Genomic DNA, 19,500 nt, shown 5'->3' on the forward strand with positions numbered 1-19,500 from the left:
GACTGTGCTAATTAATGCTGGGGATACAAAAAGATAAAAGACAGTCCCTGAGCTCAGAGAGCTCACCATATAATGGAAACCACAAAAATATATATACAAATAAGCTATTATGTACCAGACAAAAAGGATAGTTAATAGAGGGGAGGCACTAAAATTTGAATTTCCTCCTGTATTTCCTCTGTAGCCTGGGTTTTTCCTCCATAAAAAATTTCATTTTTTTTTCTTGGAGGATATTTGTTTCTCCTTTGCACAATTTGCCATCACTGTGGAGGTTTTTCCTTCCTTTTTTAGTCAGAAATCTGAATGAGATGGGCAGGATCTCTGTGTATGGAGTTAAGGAGCAAGGATTTTGCCTGAGGCAAGCTCTTGAATCTCCGCAGGCTCCACTGTTCACTGCCCTTCTCTGCACTTCCTTCTCGAGAGTACCCAAGGTCTGTGCTCCCCAGCCCACCAGGGTTTCAGGTGTAGCTGCTCTCAGGGGTAGGTCTTTGGTGGTCTTAGATCCCAAGGACCTACAGGTGCCCCTTGCTCATTCTAAAGGTGCCCTTTGCTCACTTGCTGATTTTGGTGTGCTCTGGCTCTGACTCTGGCTCTGTAGGTCGGGTGGGGGAGGGTAGATCAGTTCATGTTTGGGTGGGAGCTTTTTCACCCTCTTATAGTGTGGAAATGCCCAAATCCCACGTACCTTCAATGCTGAACCCTACTGTAGAGTCCCTTCATTCTTATGAATTTGGTTTTGTTTTTTTTTTGGTCTTTTGAGGTAGTCTATATTGGTGGGTGCTGAGGAGAGGAAGCGTCCCATATCTAAACTGCCGCCATGCTTACTAGGAGGCACTAAAATTAAGAGGTTGAGAAAGCCTTACTATCAGAGATGGGATTTTAGTTGGAACTTAGAGCCAGGAGAAACTGGTAGGTGGAATTGAGGAGGAGAATTCCAGTAATAGGGAACATTAAGATAAAATGTTGAGCCAAGAAATAGAATGTCTTGTTGGTGGAAATCCAGGGTTGGGAGCTTAGGCTAATAATTAAAGGTATTCTTGAGTCTTAGCTTGTCCTTCACACTGTGGATTCTTCATTTCTTCAAAACTTTAATTGAAAAAATGCCTTGGTAATCTAAAATTCCTTGTGATCTCATCTGGGGTTTTCTTGACAAAGATACTAGAGTCGTTTATCATTTCCTTCTCAGGCTCATTTTATAGATGAGGAAATTGAGGCAAACACATTTAAGTGATTTACTCAGGGTCATATAGCTAGGAAGTGTATGAGGCCAGATTGGAACTCCACTCAGGAAGATGAGTTTTCCTCACTTAAGGCCTGACATTCTATCCACTATACCACCTAGCTGTCCCTACTAAAATTAGAGTAAATAAAAGAATAATCAATCTAAAGTGTGGGGTTTTCCCTAGAAAAAGGTACAATATTATAGAACTTTTAATACTGGATAAGGAAGTCCTACTGTTTCCAAAATGATACTTGTCATAAAGCAGTTGTCACTGTAAAGAGATCACAAATTCTTATATTAATTTTTAAAATTGGAAGTATTCATGAGAACAAGTTTTCTTTCCATTATGTTTACTTAAGCACTCTGTACCTAAAGATTTTCTCTTTGTTGGACTCAAGAACTTTTCATCTTTCTCTACACCAAATCGTATTATTTAGGGCTAAATTTCAAGATTTAGAGAAACTTTGCTCTGCCATAGACCCAACCTGTGTCTCATCTATTGTTCTCAAGTGCTAAAGAAAACTTTTTATTCCCCTCTTTTTTTTTACTCCCTGATTTATTATTTTTTCTGTATATTTTTTTAAATTGAATTTTATTTTTTTATTATCATGAAAACACATTTCTGTATTAGTCATTGTTGTAAAAACAAAATCATACATAACCTAAACCCCCAAATCAAACCCAAATTACATGAATGTGAAAATTCCAACAATACACTCTCTGGAGGTTGATAGAATTTCCCATCCTAAGTCAGAATTGTTCCAGATCATTGCATTGCTGAGAGTAGCTAAGTTTTCACAGATAATCATCAACCAATATTGTTGTTATTGTGTACAATGTTCTCCCAGTTTTACTTATTTCGCTCTGCATCAGTTCCTGCAGATCTTTCTAGCTTTTTTCTGCCTTTTTAAATATCATATTCCAAGCCTTGCAGTACTTTAGTGTGGAGCTGTCAGACACTGTGTAATCCTTATTGGTGCTCCTCAATATCCGAATTGTCAAGGTTTCTGTTTATTTCGAGGTTTTCAGGTAGGCCTATGATTCTCAAATTGTCTCTCTTGGACCTGCCTTCCAAGTCAACCATCTTCTCACTGAAAAATTTCATGTTCCCTTCTATTTTGTCATTCTTTTGATTTTCTTTTATTAATTATTGCTGTCTTGTGAGATAATTAGCTTCTACTTGCCCAGGTCTGGTCTTTAAAGACTGGTTTTCAGTTATGATGATTTGTTTTTCCTTTTTGGTTAGGTCTATCCTGCTTTTTGTGGCTTTTAGCTGTTTAATTCTGGTCTCCAATTTGCTTATCATTTCATTTCATTTCTGGGCTTCTTTTTCCAAAGTGGGAGTTTCTGTCTTTGAAACTGTTATTTTCTTTTTGAACTATTTCCCACTTTTCTTCCCAAGTTTTTTCTATCTTTCTCATTTGATTCATCACCTCAAATTTAAACTCCTCAACAGCTTTGACCAATTTACACTTCTTTTCCTTTTTTTTTGGAAGGTTTGGATACATCCACTTGTTTGTCATCCTCTGCTGTCTCCTCTGTAGTCTGGATTTTTTCTCCATAAAAATTATCCAGGGTCAATGCCTTTCTCTTGTTTTTTTTTTTTGGTGGTTGAAGATTGTATTTCTTGGATGTTGCTGGCCATTGCTTTGTTGGATTTTCCTTCCCTTCCTGGCCAGAAGTCTGAGTGAGGAGGACAAGCTCTCTGTGTATGGAATTATGGAGCAGTTTCTTCCCTGAGGCTATTTTTCCAGTTTCCATGGCTTCTGCTGTGTGCCACCCCTCTCTGCTCTCTCTCTGCACCCAAGGTCCTCATTCCTCAGCCTTCTGGGGTCTCAAATCTTGCTGTTCTCAGGGGTAAGTCTGTGGTGTTCTTAGCCAGCTTCTAGGAACCTAGAGATTGCCCCACGCTCACTCTGATTCTGGTGTGCTGGCTTTGACTGACACCTTAGGTGTAGTGGGGGAGGATTGATCAGCTCACATTTTGGTGGGAGTTATTTAACTCCCTGATAGCATGGAAATTCCCTAATCCCATCTACCTTCAAAGCTGAGTCCTACAGTGGAGCCCCTCCGCTCATCTGATTTTAGTTTTTTGTCCTTTTGAGGCACTTTTTATCGATCAATGGTGAGGAGAGGAAGAGCCTTGCTTCTTCACTATATCCATTTTAACCTGGAAGTCCTCCAGATTTTTTCTCAAATCATCTTGCTTATCATTTCTTAAAGCACAATAGTATTGCTTCACTAATATATACCACAATTTGTTCAGCCATTCCCCAATTGATGGACAATCCCTCAATCTCCAATTCTTTGTCACTACAAAAATAACAGCTATAAATATTTTTGTACAAGTAGATTCTTTTTCTCTTTCCCCTTTTAAGATAGTGAGGATCTTGGCTAATTGAGATGATGAGCTAGCAATTCTCACTCAAAAGCATATGCTATTGCCAAAAAAAAAGTCAATGAAAATGAAGAGAAGGAACAGCTAGGTGGATCAGTCAGAGTTAGGCCTAGAGACAGGAAATCCTGGGTTCAAATCTGGCTTCAGACACTTTCGACCTGTGTGACACTTGGGCAAGTCACTTAACCTCCATTGCCTAGCCCTTACCCCTCATCTGTCTTAGAATCAATACTTAATGTCAATTCTAAGAGAAGATAAAGATGAAAAAGAAAATGAAGAGGAAAGTCACATAGTAGGAGGAGTGAGAAGCTAGGAGACCTGGATTGGAGCTACCTCAAATCTGAAGTAGTCTTCCTAAATGTTAGATTCCATAAAGACTTCTATTCTAGGACAGATCATAGATAAGTTTTTACAATATGTATAAAATGTGAAAAGAACTTGTACACGAACAGGTCCTTTCATCCCCCCTTGCTTTGTGAACTTTGAGTCAGCCTCTCTGAGCTTCAGCTTCCTTATCTGCAAAATGGAGGATAAATGAAACTTAGGCCACCCAACTCACAGGGCCACTGTAAAAAAAAAATCAAAGAATAATGTATGTGAAGTGCATTGTAGCCATAAAAGTTTTATTATCAGATCCTAAATGTTGCTAATATAAAATCAGTTCTGTAGGTTCCTTTGCTGTTGCTGGTATGATATTCCATCTCCTGACTGGCCCTTTTCACCCACTGTCCTCATGCCTGGAATTCTCTCTCTCTTCATCTCTGCCCTTTGAATTCCCTGTCTTCCTTCAAGTTTCAGCTAAAGACCCACCTTGTATAGAAAGTCTTTCCTGCTTCCTCTTAATGTTACTATCAGCCTTCCATTGATTAATTCCAGTTTATCCTGCATATATCTTGCTTATAAGTTGTTATAGTTGTGGCCACATTAGACTATGAGCTCCTTGAGAGACCAACAATTGTTTTTTGCCTTTCTCTATTATTCCCAGCTCTGAACACAGTACCTTGAACATGGTAGGTGCTTAATAAATGCTTGTAGATAACACTGGCAATTAAGAGCAGAAAACCTAGAAAGTATTTTACTAAAACAAATTCATTTATTTCTGTAGCTAAAATCACAGCTGCAAGAAGCTTTTCTTCATCCTCTGTTGCTTGGGCCTCCCCCCCAAAAGTTATCAGTTTATCTTGTCTGTTATTTGTTTGTACATAGTTGTTTGCAAGTTGTCTCCTCTTAGACTGTAAGCTACTTGAAAGCAGGTATCAAAGTGATTTAAAATATCCTTTCTGTTTAAAATTGCTATTCTATTTTGTATTTGACTGATCTGTATCCATTGGTGTCCTAGGTCTAGTGTTTTATAGATTGTAATTTAATTGTTGTCCTCTCCTTTAGATACCATCCTCTACCATTAAAGTATTTGGTTTAGAGGAAAAAGGCAGTTACAAGGCAAGCTGAAGTAGAGTAAGTGCCAAATAGAAGGACAGAAGTCTTTAGGTTTAATTCAGAAGATTCGTCAACAAACATATGTCATGTACCTGGCACCATGTTGGGCTTTGAGGGTAGTTAAAGACAGAAATAAAATAGCTCAAGTTGTTTATCTTCTGTAAGAAGGAGAGGATACAGCTAAGTGAATAGTGTTATTTCAAAATGGAGACATAATGGGAGAGGGGGTCCTCCGAAATAGCTCTGAACTATGCTTTGAAGGAAACTGGAAGCTTCTAAGAGGAAGAAGTGAAAAAGAAGTGCCTGAGATCATAGTTTAATGTCTTTAAAAAAAATTGGTGTTTTGTCCCATTTAAAAAGTTTGTATTTTAAAGCAAAATTAAATTTAAGTTTTGGTTGCTTTCATTTGAAGAATGTAAAATGGTCTTTATCTTTGAGTATTCAATAAATATTTGCTTTAAGTAAAAAAGTAAAATCCTTGGGGTTAGTAGTTGGGGTAGGGTACAAAGAACACCTTAATTAAACATGCTTTGTTTATCAATGGTGACATAAATGGTCTGTAGTGAACCTGAGTAGAACTTTGCACACATAATAGTTTTTGTTTTGTTTTTTATTTTTTTTTTTAATTTGGTCAATTTCAAACATTATTCCTTGGTTACAAAAATCATATTCTATTCCTCCCTTCCCTCCTCCCACCCTTCCCAAATTCTACTGGGTATTACACACACATAATAGTTTTAAGTCTGAATTTTAAGAGACAGTTTTCTAACAATAATGAGTTCTGATATAGTGGTTGCAGTTCTAGACCAAAAGGCAGTCTTCATCTATATAGGCAGTGGAAAGGGAATGTCATGTCAGCCACACATCCCAGTTGCCATAGAAATGTCAACCAGAGGTCCGGGGAGGATCCAATGAAATGTAATGGAAAGAATATTGATTGGACTTGATATTAAGAGATCAGAGTTCAAATTCCTGCCCTGTCACTTAATAATAGCTCTGTGACCTTGGATTGTTAGAGATGGGAGGGACCTTGAAGACTGTCTGCAAAATCAAATCCTCAGGTCCTAGTTTTCCTCGAGGACTGGATTAATCTCTAACAGCCTCTTCTGTTGATTGAGAAGGGTTTGCTCATTTCTCCCACAATGTAAAGGATAACTGAGACAGAAAAGCCTACATGAGAGGGTTTTCTCTAGTATTAGAACTGAAAAAAGACTTTCAAAATTCTCTAATCCCCAGATTCTTGGCCTGGGGTCTATGGATTTGTTTTTATTTTTTAATACTATAATTGTATTTCAATATGATTGGTTTCCTTCATAATCTTCTTTAATTTTATTCATTTAAAAATGTTATTCTGTTGAAGGAGGTCTCTGTGGTACAAAAAAAGGACTAAGAACCCTGCTTTAGTCTTATATCCTCATCTTAAAGATAAAGAAATTGGTATATACCTTAAACTATTTATTTGTAAAAATACAAATACAAGAAATGGTGACAAGATTACCAGTTTTGGTGTTCAGTGGCTTTGTCTTCTCAAGTGATCATAGATAGGAAAGAAAAGAGGAGAGAGAGAAAAGCTTCCTTAAACCATATGGAAAAAAAAAGAGAGAGAAGAAAGAGATAGAAAAGAGAAAAATGTCAGATGGTCAAGCCACTCTTATTCCTTTTATTTGTGGCAGTTTGAATTTCTAAGTATAAATTTGTGTCATTATAATAACAAGTTTGTTAATTATATGATGTAGGAAATTAAACCTGATTATTTGGGAAGCTTGACTTCATTTTCCCTCTAAACTGTAGTGCCATTTTCCAAGCAGTTTTATTGCTCTTTTACCAAGCTAAATTTCGTTCATGCATAATCTGATGTATACTTCCTGCAGCCCGGACCTCTGGGAAATCAATTATTCAAATACCTTAAAACAAAGCATCTGGGAACAGTGAAATACTCCATAGTAATCTCCTTTGTCATTTCCAGACACTTTTGTGAGCAAAGTTTGGCCCTGGCAACAGTTGCTAAGAAAGTTGAGAGTTTATAGCTTTAGGTCTGAAGGTCAACTTTCAGTAAAGCCATCACCTCAAGGTCTGCAAGCAAGTGCTCCCAATGCTCTTATTTGTAGATATTTCACTAATTCATAATGTTGAATTATTTCATCTTCAAGCTATCTTCCATACTTGACCTTGAAATAGTAAACTTATCTCAGCCTGCTGAAAATATTATTCCTCAACAACCCCATCATTGCTTTTCCTAATCTTAGCATGACAGTATTAGTCACTCTACATTGTGAATATTACCTTAAATTCAACCATGATTAGGAATCCAGATCTCCAGAGCTTTGTTTGCTGTGCAGTGTGTAATAAAATAATACCACCACCACCTTCTGGGGAAGCTTTCCACCGGATCCAAGAATACAAACCATTTAAGACAAGGTTTTTAACTCATAAGGATATACTAGGTAAGTGAGTTCATAATTTCCTGTAGTTGCACTAATATTTCATAGTGGCAGATCTAATCTTGTCTATTTGTTCTGCTGTTTGTTGATTAAAATTACATGGCCTTTTTTTTCAGTCTAGATCTAGGACTTCATTAGTGTAGAAAATTCTCAGAGTATAAACTCTAATGAAGCAAATTGACAACTTTAAGTCTTAGAGAGTTGCAAAAGGCTATTAAGGGATTAAGTGAGTTGCCCAGGTTTACATCTGCATCAGAGGAGTTGTTCCAGGTCTTGCTGACAAGGCTATGCTGTCAAAATCTTCCTACCATATAGTATAGAAAATGCTTCTCTGTGGCATATATGTCTAAATATCTGGGGGGAGGAACAGGAGAGGAATTTCCACTAAAAGCAAGAACTAATATTGACTCTTGGAGGGGGGATTTTTCTGCTTTGCTTGTTTTCAAGCAATCAAATAAACATTTAGTTAACCAATCTTTAAGGCAGATCTGCATGGTTCCCTATAGATGTATATAGACTTGCTTTAAATCTAGGTACCTCCCAAGCCCTTTTCTTTAGCTCCCTTCTCCCTACTCTGTGGTGGTGGCCTCCCCTTCCACAGCTTCAGCTATCACTTCTTTTTAGTTCATAGGAGATTCTATTTAGAGCTGGATGGAACCTTAGAGGTCATTCAGGCTACCCAACTATATTTTACAAATAAAGATGATGAAGGCCCAAATAGGTGATCTGCTTGCTCAGAGGAGCATAACCAAGATTCATACTCAATTCCTCTGACTCTAAAACCAATTCTCTTTCCATGGCACTGCAAAAATTCTGAAAATATCACTCGCCTGCTCCAAAATCTTTTGTTTAGAGTCTATTACTATTGGAGGCAAGTCCAAAATCCTTCACATGACACTGAAACCCATTGCCATCTGTTTTTTTTTTCCTTTTTCTCATTGTAAAGCATTTTTAATTTCTCTTTCCACCTCTCCCCACCAATAAAGAAAAAAAAAAGAGAAGCAAAGAAGAAAAATAAAGGTCTCGAAAAAAATTCTTCATAATCAAGCAACATATTTCTTCATTGGCCATATGCCCCCAAAAATGTGTCATTCTGCCTCAAGTTTGCAATTACCTCTGTGTCAAGGAGGTGTATTGCAGGCTTCACCTTTGACCTTTTGAGTAGCCATTACACTTACTGCTCAGAGCATAATTTGGTTTTAATTTGATTTTACATGGGGGGTTAGGGACCCAGCAGACTTGACACCAGAAGACCAGAGTTTGAAACAAAATTCTGCTCTTTGTTAGCAGTCCCTGGGCATGTCAACCTCTCTGAACCTGTTTTCATTTGTAAAATAAGGACATTTACTTTGCCTATGTAAGAGGATTTTTGTAAGGACAAAATAAGATGACATGTCAAAGTGCTCAGTAACCATAAAGTGGGCTGTAAGTTAGCTTTCTTATTGTACTTCAGATACACTATATCAGTAATGGTGAACCTATGGCACATGTGCCAAAAAAGGCATGCAGAATCCTGGCTGGGCATGCCTGCAATCACCTGCCAGAGTTCATTACTAGAAAGCTGCAGGGACTTGGGGGTGGAGCTACTCCCCTCCCCCTTTCCAATAATAAACCTTTGTCTAGGCACAGACTGCCTCCTCACTACCTTTATCTCCAAATATTTGCATGAGATCTAGTAGGAATCTAGACATTTAGAATGGATGGATGGCCACCATAAGTTAGGATGAGGTTCCTATTAAAGGAACCCTGTTCTGAACTATGAGCTATTGGAAAGGAGAAGTTATAATTCTTCTACCTCCTACTTGATGGGTAACAAACCTCAGAGCCAAGACCCTATGGCAATCAAATAAGAGCACCTTTTGTCAGTCCTTTACAGAAGAAGGTTTGTAAATTTTCTGAAAGTGTATAGTAGTAGTGCACCAGTTGAAAGGAATACAACTCCCTAGCTGAAAGAACAGAATAATTCCCAGCCATGCCTGAAGCTGATGAGTACACAAATCTATATCAAAGAGTGATCCCTGACTGTCCAACAAGATAATGTCAGTACAAATGTCACATTCTCTAAGGAGTCACCATAATGGTCAAGTAATTAGACCAGTCTAGTCTGGCAGCAGAATGACCTGTCTAGCTAAAAAAACTATGCACTGAAAAGAACCAGGCAATCTGAGTAGTAGAACAATATATTTGCTATTGACAATGATGTTCCCCATTTGCCAGTGAATTTCATGAGGATTCTAGAACATCAAAGTTTTGCAATTCTGGAGTTGTGGGTTGTCTTGGCCAGATAGGTCTCCTGTACATATACATATACATATATATGTGCCTACTTTCCCATTCATCCCAGAACTCTTTGCTGGAGAACATATTGCAGGTTAAAAAAATTTTTTTTAATTTAAATTAATTTTTAAAAATATTTTTTCATTGTTTTCATGATTCATTTTCTTTCCCTCTCCTTTTCCCTGCCCCCTCCCAGAATCGACAAACAATTCCATTGGGTTGTACAAATGTTTTTTGTTTGTTTGTTTGTTTGTTTTTACTTTTTAAACATTATTTTATTTGGTTATTTACAAACATTATTCATTAGAAACAATGATCATTATCTTTTCCTCCCCCCACCCCCCTCCCACCACTTCTCCCATAGCTGGCGCATGATTCCACTGGGTTTCACATGTGTTCTTGGTTCGAACCCATTTCCATGTTGTTGGTATTTGTACTAGAGTGTTCATTTAGAGTCTCTCCTCAGTCATTTCCTCTCAGCCCCTGTAGTCAAGCAGTTGCTTTTCATCGGTGTTTTTATTCCCACAGTTTATCCTCTGCTTGTGGATAGTGTTTTTTAGATCCCTGCAGATTGTTCAGAGACATTGCATTGTCCCTAGTGGAGGAGTCCATTACCTTCGATTGTACCACAGTGTATTAGTCTCTGTGTACAATGTTTTCCTGGTTCTGCTCCTTTTGCTCTGCATCACTTCCTGGAGGTTGTTCCAGTCTCCGTGGAATTCCTCCACTTTATTATTCCTTTTAGCACCATAGTATTCCATCACCAACATATACCACAATTTGTTCAGCCATTCCCCAATTGATGGGCATCCCCTCATTTTCCAGTTTTTGGCCACCACAAAGAGCACAGCTATGAATATTCTTGGGTTGTACAAATGTTATCACTTAATACCTACTTCCATATTTTCCTTTTTGCAATAGAGTAATCTTTTAAAGCCCCAACCCCCAAATCATATACCCATATAAATAAGGGATAAGTGATAGGTCATATGCTTTTCTTTTGCATTTCTACTCCCATAATTCTTTCTCTCAATGTGGATAGCATTCTTTTTTTGTAAATCCTTCAGGAATGTCCCAGATTATATTGCATTGCTACTAGTAGCAAAGTTCATTACACTGGATTGTTCCACAATGTTTTACTTTCTGTATACAATGTTCTCCTGGTTCTGTTCATTTCACTCTGCATCAGTTCACTAAGGTTCTTCCAGTTCATTTAGAAATCCTCCGGATCATTATTCCTTATAGCACAATAGTATTCCATCACCAACATATACCACAATTTGTTCAGCCATTCCCCAATTGAGGGACACCCCCTCATTTTCCAATTTTTTGTCACCACAAAGTGTGGCTATGAATATTTTTGTACAAATATTTTTCCTTCTTATCTCTTTGGAGTACAAACTTAGTAGTGGTATTGCTGTATCAAAGGGCATGCAATCTTTTAAAGCCCTTTGATACCCTAGGTTGTTGTTGATTTTTTTGTGGGGGGAAAATGCTTTATAACTACTGTTCTTGCTTTTCTGTTTGAGTAAGTATCTTTTCCCGGAGCTACTTGAGTCTATTGGCTAGTTGCTAGTAGGAAACCCACCAGTGGAGCATGTGAGCTACAGCTGCCCTTTTGGGTACCCAACATGTACAAGTTGAGAGAGTGAGCCCAGAGAGAGGGTTACAACAAAATGAGCATAACTATTTACTCTTTTAGTACTTTGGAGGTCATGTTGATGCTTTTCAGGTTATTCCAATGCAGTGCAGGACACATAGCTAATGAGTGCTCCATTATATATGCTCCTCAAAGGGAGTACTGTAAATGAATCAATTATGTATAAGGTTTAATTAGCTTCATAATTAGAACATCTTAAATGTTACATTTGTGGTCTATATATTATTGCTATGGAAATAATTTAAATTATTTTCATTTCATGTGGTTGATCCTATTTTTTCCCAACCAGTCTTTAGCAATTCCATTTTCATACTGGGAATATTTAATCTGAAGAAGAAAAGTCTCAGAAGAGAGGTAGGACTATTGCCTTCAAATTGGGAGATTAGATTTCTTCTGGTTGGTCCCAAAGGACAGAACTAAGAGCAATGGAAGAGTTAAAGAGAGTTACAAAGTTATAAAAGAAGTTACAAAGAAACAAGTTTAGAGTCCATGCCAGGAAACTTTAGAAACACAGCTATCCAAAAGTGGAATGGATTTGACACTTTAATCTCCTCTCACTGGAGGGTCTTCAAGCAGGAAGTGAAGAGCCAGCCACTTGTAGGGTACAATGCAGAAGAGATTTTTCGTATAGGCATTGGTTGGACTAAATGACTTCTGAAGTCATACTGTGTTCCTCACTATATCTCATCTCCCATATCTAATCTGTTGCCAAGACCTATTTGTTTCTCCTTTACAACATCTCTTGAATAAGTCTTCTACTGTCCCCTGACACTGTTGTTGCAGGTCCTCACTACCTTTTCGCAGTAGCCTGCTGGTGGATCTGCCCTACCCCCATCCCCAATCCAATCCATTGTACATTGTAACCATCAAAGTGATTTTCCTAAAGAGCAGGTTTGACCATGTCACCAGCCTAATCAGTAAACTCCAGTGGCTCCTTATCATCTCCAAAATCAAATAAAAAATGCTCTGTTTGGTGTTCAGAGCCCTTTATAATCTAGCCTCCTTTTACCTTTCCATTCTTCTTACTCTTTAGGCCTTCTGTGAAGTTTCAATCCGGTGACACTGGCTCTCCCATGAGCATTTTCTCTAACCATAGAAGGCCTTCCCTCTACATCTCTGGCTACTGGCTTCCCCAGCTTCCCTTTAAGTTCCAATTAAAATCCCATCTTTTATTAGAAGCCTTTCCCAATCCCTCTTAATGATAGTGACTTCTTCTGTCTTTTATTTGCTTCCTATTTAACTTGTGCCTGGAGTGGAAATCTGGGGTTTCTTGATATAGCAAGATGCACCCCCTTTAATCACTCAAATAATCAGAGAGGCTAGGATAAGATGCAAACAGATGCACCATTATTGCTTATCACTCAAAGGACAGGGACATTGCACTTAAGTCAGAGTCTCAAAGGCAATGCCCAAAGATATACAGAACTCCCAATTTATAGAAAACTAATACAATACCCTCCACCTGTACAAAAGAGTATTAATTAAAGGTTTATATGTGAAGGGGCAGCAAAGCTGTATCTAATAATAAGCTAATAGTTTAAACTTAACCTCTGCTTGGATTTTCAGGAATATGATCTGGAATTACTAATATTGCTACTACTACTAGCCAATAATATATTGAGATTGATATGTGAATTTCTTACTAATTCTCAAGCCCCATACACCTGCATAGTGTGTGTTTGTTTATTTTTATCTTTGTTTGTGATCTTCCCTATTAGATTGTAACCTCCTTGAGGCCATCTTTTGCTTCTTTTTGTATCCTCTAAACAGCATAGTGTTTGGCACATAGGTGCCAATATATATTTGTCTACTGATTGAACACTATCCTAAGCAACTGAACATTAGCTCTGTTTCCAGCCATACTCTACGACCATCATCCAGGAAAGCTATCTCTTCAGCAGTGATGTTAAACCTTTTAGAGATAGAGTGTGGGGCTCTCCCCACCCCCAGACTGAGTGCCATGCTGCCCCTGCCCAGAGATCACCTGCCATGCCCCCCATACCCAACCCAGGGAAGGGAAGAAAGTGTTCCCATTGGGCTGCTGGGTAGAGAGGTGGGGGATGTGAAAAAATGTCATCAGGCATGGTGGAGGGAGAGGGGAGCAGTTCCACCCAAGTCCCTCTGCCTTTCTGGGGGGAACGGGGGAACATGGCTGAGTACCCACAGAGTGTGCTCTGTGTGCCATCTTTGGAGGAGAAGCCAACCTAGCTGAAGCATTAGGTTATCCAAAGAAAAGTACTGGAGGCATGGTATGCCATGTAAGGTTAAATCACCATCACCTCCCTGAGACTCTGGTGGGGACATCTTGTTCCCAAAATTTGCTGGAAAAGCAGAAACCCCCAATCCCAGACCACCCATCCTTTCTACTCTAGTCTGACAGATTATTCAATGGAACTAATACGATGGAACTAACACAATGGAACTAACAGGAAAAGGACCTGCCTTACCAGCTACCACCACCATCTGTTGATGCACTATCATCTGTGAGGTACAGTAGGTAGGCCCAAGAACCCTGAAAATAGAAGTGCCTCTAATGCCATAGAACCTGTATCTAGCCTGTAACTTGCACCATCATCCAGGGGAGCTATCTACCAGGCGTGTCAGTAAGTGCTACAGCCACCATCTTCTTAGTGGTCATAGTTACTAAAGATCCAAAAAACCAAGTTCTCATGACTAAAACTAAAGTTCTTACCACTTTGACACTTCAAATGCTTCAATAGCTATGGTTCCATTAATGGAAATGACACCAAACAGGATGTATGACCATTTGCTTTGCTACTACCCCTTATGAACTATGGAGGCTTTCCATCTAACATCTAGCTGAAATCTCTTGTGTGTTGAATGGGAGCTCCTTGAGATCAGAGTCTGTCTTACACTTCTTCTATTTATATTCCCAGGATTTAGCACAGTGCTTTGCACTTAGAAAGTGATTAATAGATACTTTTTCATTCATTCATTCATAGTCATCTCTAGGATGACAAAAGTACTCAATTCCCTGGTTCAAGATATTTTGGTATAAAAATAATGGAAGTTATGGAAGGAGTCCGTTTCTTGTGTGTGAGTATGCTCTTAATCCTGGGTCCTCCACTACTCCCCTAGTTTTGAAGCACACAGAAAAAGTCCTAAATTGCTCAACCGATGTATAGCATGGCAGAAAGCTATGAGAAGGCAGGATTATAGGTCCTGCCAGCAATGGAGCTATACCCAACTGTAACTGATCCCACAGGAGGCAATTGGTACTACTCTATTTCATTCTATGGCTAAGAAGGGGCACTGCTTGGTGATTTTTGGACACTTAGTTCAAGAGAAGACACACAAACCAGTAACAAACAGTATCCATTGCCCTGACAGAGCAGTAGACATCTGTTTAAAAGTATGTGGCTTAGGGCAGCTAGGTGGCTCAGTGGATTGAGAGCCTGGCCTAGAGACAGGAAGTCCTGGGTTCAAATAAAGCCTCAGATGCTGCCTAGCTGTGTGACTCTATTTTTATTTATTTATTTATTTATTTTAAATATATTTTATTTGATCATTTCCAAGCATTATTCGTTAAAGACATAGATCATTTTCTTTTCCTCCTCCCCACCCCCCATAGCCGACGCGTAAATCCACTGGGCATTAGATGTTTTCTTGATTTGAACCCATTGCTTTGTTGATAGTATTTGCATTGGAGTGTTCATTTAGAGTCTATCCTCTGTCATGTCCCCTCAACCTCTGTATTCAGGCAGTTGCTTTTTCTCGGTGTTTCCACTCCCATAGTTTATCCTTTGCTTATGAATGGTGTTTTTTTCTCCTGGATCCCTGCAAGTTGTTCAGGGACATTACACCGCCACTAATGGAGAAGTCCATTACGTTCGATTATACCACAGTGTATTAGTCTCTGTGTACAATGTTCTCCTGGTTCTGCTCCTCTCGCTCTGCATCACTTCCTGGAGGTTGTTCCAGTCTCCATGGAACTTCTCCACTTTATTATTCCTTTTAGCATAATAGTACTCCATCACCAACATATACCACAGTTTGTTCAGCCATTCCCCAATTGATGGGCATCCCCTCGTTTTCCAGTTTTGGGCCACCACAAAGAGCGCAGCTATGAATATTTTTGTACAAGTCTTTGTGTCCATTATCTCTTTGGGGTACAGACCCAGCAGTGCTATGGCTGGGTCAAAGGGTAGATATTCTTTTGTCGCCCTTTGGGCATAGTTCCAAATTGCCCTCCAGAATGGTTGGATCAATTCACAACTCCACCAGCAATGAATTAATGTCCCTACTTTGCCACATCCCTTCCAGCATTCATTACTTTCCTTTGCTGTAATGTTAGCCAATCTGCTAGGTGTGAGGTGATACCTCAGAGTTGTTTTGATTTGCATCTCTCTGATTATAAGAGATGTAGAGCACTTCTTCATGTGCTTGTTAATAGTTTTGATTTCTTTATCTGAGAACTGCCTATCCATTTCCCTTGCCCATTTATCAATTGGAGAATGGCTTGATTTTTTGTACAATTGATTTAGCTCATTATAAATATGAGTAATTAAACCTTTGTCAGAGGTTTCTATGAAGATTTTTTCCCAATTTGTTGTTTCCCTTCTGATTTTAGTTATATTGGTTTTGTTTGTACAAAAGCTTTTTAGTTTGATGTAGTCAAAATTATTTATTTTACATTTTGTGATTCTTTCTATATCTTGCTTGGTTTTAAAGCTTTTCCCCTCCCAAAGGTCTGACATGTATACTATTCTGTGTTTACCCAATTTACTTATGGTTTCCTTCTTTATGTTTAATTCACTCACCCATTTTGAATTTATCTTGGAGTAGGGTGTGAGGTGTTGATCTATTCCTAGTCTCTCCCACACTGTCTTCCAATTTTCCCAGCAGTTTTTATCGAATAGTGGATTTTTGTCCCAAAAGCTGGGATCTTTGGGTTTATCGTATACTGTCTTGCTGAGGTCGCTTTCCCCCATTCTATTCCATTGATCTTCCTTTCTGTTTCTTAGCCAGTACCAAATTGTTTTGATGACTGCTGCTTTGTAATATAGTTTTAGGTCAGGGACTGCAAGGCCCCCATCGTATGTGTTTTTTTTCATTATTTCCCTGGATATCCTTGATCTTTTGTTCTTCCAAATGAACTTTGTTATGGTTTTTTCTAAATCAGTGAAGAAGTATTTTGGTAGTTCAATGGGTATGGCACTAAATAGATAAATAAGTTTGGGTAGGATGGTCATTTTTATTATATTGGCTCGTCCTATCCATGAGCAGTTAATGTTTTTCCATTTGTTCAGGTCTAGTTTTAGTTGTGTGGCGAGTGTTTTGTAGTTGTGTTCATATAGTTCCTGTGTTTGTCTTGGGAGATAGATTCCTAGGTATTTTATTTTGTCTAAGGTGATTTTGAATGGGATTTCTCTTTCTAGTTCTTGCTGCTGAACTGTGTTGGAGATATATAGAAAAGCTGATGATTTATGTGGGTTTATTTTGTATCCTGCAACTTTGCTATAGTTGTTGATTATTTCAATTAGCTTTTTGGTTGAATCTCTAGGATTCTTTAAGTAGACCATCATGTCATCCGCAAAGAGTGATAACTTGGTCTCCTCCTTGCCTATTTTGATGCCTTCAATTCCTTTATCTTCTCTAATTGCTACTGCTAGTGTTTCTAGTACAATGTCAAATAGTAGAGGTGATAATGGGCATCCTTGTTTCACTCCTGATCTTATTGGGAATGCATCTAGTTTATCCCCATTGCAGATGATATTAGCTGTTGGTTTTAGATATATACTGTTTATTATTTTTAGGAATGACCCTTCTATTCCTATGCTTTCTAGTGTTTTTAATAGGAATGGGTGTTGTATTTTATCAAAGGCTTTTTCTGCATCTATTGAGATAATCATGTGGTTCTTGCTAGTTTGCTTGTTGATGTGGTCAATTATGTGGATGGTTTTCCTAATGTTGAACCAGCCCTGCATCCCTGGTATGAATCCTACTTGATCATGGTGAATGATCCTTCTGATCACTTGCTGGAGTCTTTTTGCTAGTATCCTATTTAAGATTTTTGCATCTATATTCATTAGGGAGATTGGCCTATAGTTTTCTTTCTCTGTTTTTGACCTGCCTGGTTTTGGAATCAGTACCATGTTTGTGTCATAAAAGGAGTTTGGTAGAACTCCCTCTTTGCTTATTATGTCAAATAGTTTGTATAGTATTGGGATTAACTGTTCTCTGAATGTTTGATAGAATTCACAGGTGAATCCATCAGGCCCTGGGGATTTTTTCTTAGGAAGTTCTTTGATGGCTTGATGGATTTCAATTTCTGATATGGGATTATTTAAGAATTCTATTTCCTCTTCTGTTAGTCTAGGCAGTTTGTATTTTTGTATATATTCATCCATTTCTCCTAAATTGGTGTATTTATTGCCATATAATTGGGCAAAGTAATTTCTAATGATTGCCTTAATTTCCTCCTCATTGGAGGTGCTGTCCCCCTTTTCATCTTTAATGCTGTGAATTTGCTTTTCTTCCTTCCTTTTTTTAATTAGATTGACCAGTACTTTGTCTATTTTGTTTGTTTTTTCAAAGTACCAGCTTCTTGTCTTATTTATTAAATCAATAGTTCTATCACTTTCGATTTTATTAATTTCTCCCTTAATTTTTAGGATTTCTAATTTGGTTTTCTGCTGGGGGTTTTTAATTTGATCGCTTTCGAGTTTTTTCAATTGCATTTCCAATTGATTGATCTCTGCTCTCCCTTGTTTGTTAATATAAGCTTTCAGGGATATGAGTTTGCCTCTGATTACCGCTTTGGCTGCATCCCAAAAGGTTTGAAAGGATGTTTTGCCATTGTCATTTTCCTTGATGAAATTATTAATTGTTTCTATGATTTCTTCTTTAACTAAACGGTTTTGGAGTATCATATTGTTTAATTTCCAATTGGTTTTAGATTTGGTTTTCCATGTACCATTACTAATCATTATTTTTATTGCCTTGTGATCTGAGAAGGCTGCATTCATTATTTCTGCTTTTTTGCATTTGTGTGCTATGTTTCTGTGACCTAATGTATGGTCAATTTTTGTGAATGTGCCATGTGGTGCTGAGAAGAAGGTGTATTCCTTTTTATCCTTATTTATTTTTCTCCATATGTCTATTAATTCTAATTTTTCTAAGATTTCATTCACTTCTTTTACCTCTTTCTTACTTATTTTTTTATTTGATTTATCTAAATTTGATAATGGTTGGTTTAAGTCTCCCACTAGTATGGTTTTATTGTCTATTTCTTCCTTCAATTCGCCTAGTTTCTCCATTAGAAATTTGGGTGCTATATTATTTGGTGCATACATGTTGATTAATGATATTTCCTCGTTGTCTAGAGTCCCTTTTAACAAAATATAATTACCTTCCCTATCCCTTTTGATCAGGTATATTTTTGCATTGGCTTTATCAGATATCATGATTACCACTCCTGCCTTCTTTCTATCAGTTGAGGCCCAGAAGGTCTTACTCCATACTTTAATTCTGGCCTTGTGGGTGTCAACCCGCCTCATGTGTGTTTCTTGAAGACAACATATGGTAGGGTTTTGGATTCTAATCCATTCTGCTATTCGTCTACGTTTTATGGGTGAGTTCATCCCATTCACATTCAAAGTTATGATTGTCATTTGTGGACTCCCTGGCATTTTGATTGCCTTCCCTAATTCTAACCTTTTCTTCTTCGGCTCTACCTTTTAGTCCAGTGATTTACTTTGAATCAGTGCCCCTTGTCCCCTCCCTTGATGTTTCCCTTTTTAGTCCCTCCCTTTTTCTTCCCTCCCCCTCCCCCCTCTCTTTCCCTCCCTTTTTGTTCTCCCTCTCCCCCTCCCCCCCTTGGTTTTCCCTTCTCCTTACCCTTGTTGGGTAAGATAGAATTCAAGATCCCAATGGATCTGGATGTTTTTCCCTCTCAGAGTTGATTTCCCTGAGATTGAGGTTTAAGTAACCCCCCCCCCTTCCTCTCCTTCTTATAGGAGTTTTCTTCCCCTCCCCTTCCCATGTGAATCTTTGTGTGAGAACCATTATTCTATTTGGTCTTTCTTTACCCCCTATTTATACA

At 38.2% G+C, this 19,500-nt stretch overlaps 1 protein-coding gene across 1 annotated transcript in view; it reads left to right on the top strand.

The window, feature by feature from the left end:
* Positions 1-7,099: 7,099 nt before the first annotated feature.
* Positions 7,100-19,500, top strand: part of C2H6orf163 (chromosome 2 C6orf163 homolog) — a 35,149-nt gene continuing 22,748 nt past the window's right edge. The window contains exon 1 of the mRNA XM_007484301.3: positions 7,100-7,501. Coding sequence (XP_007484363.1) covers positions 7,354-7,501 — 148 coding nt within the window. The 5' untranslated portion in view covers positions 7,100-7,353. The remainder of the gene's footprint in view (positions 7,502-19,500) is intronic.

This window comes from Monodelphis domestica, chromosome 2 (assembly GCF_027887165.1).
Source record: "Monodelphis domestica isolate mMonDom1 chromosome 2, mMonDom1.pri, whole genome shotgun sequence".
NCBI classification, from domain to species: domain Eukaryota; kingdom Metazoa; phylum Chordata; class Mammalia; order Didelphimorphia; family Didelphidae; genus Monodelphis; species Monodelphis domestica.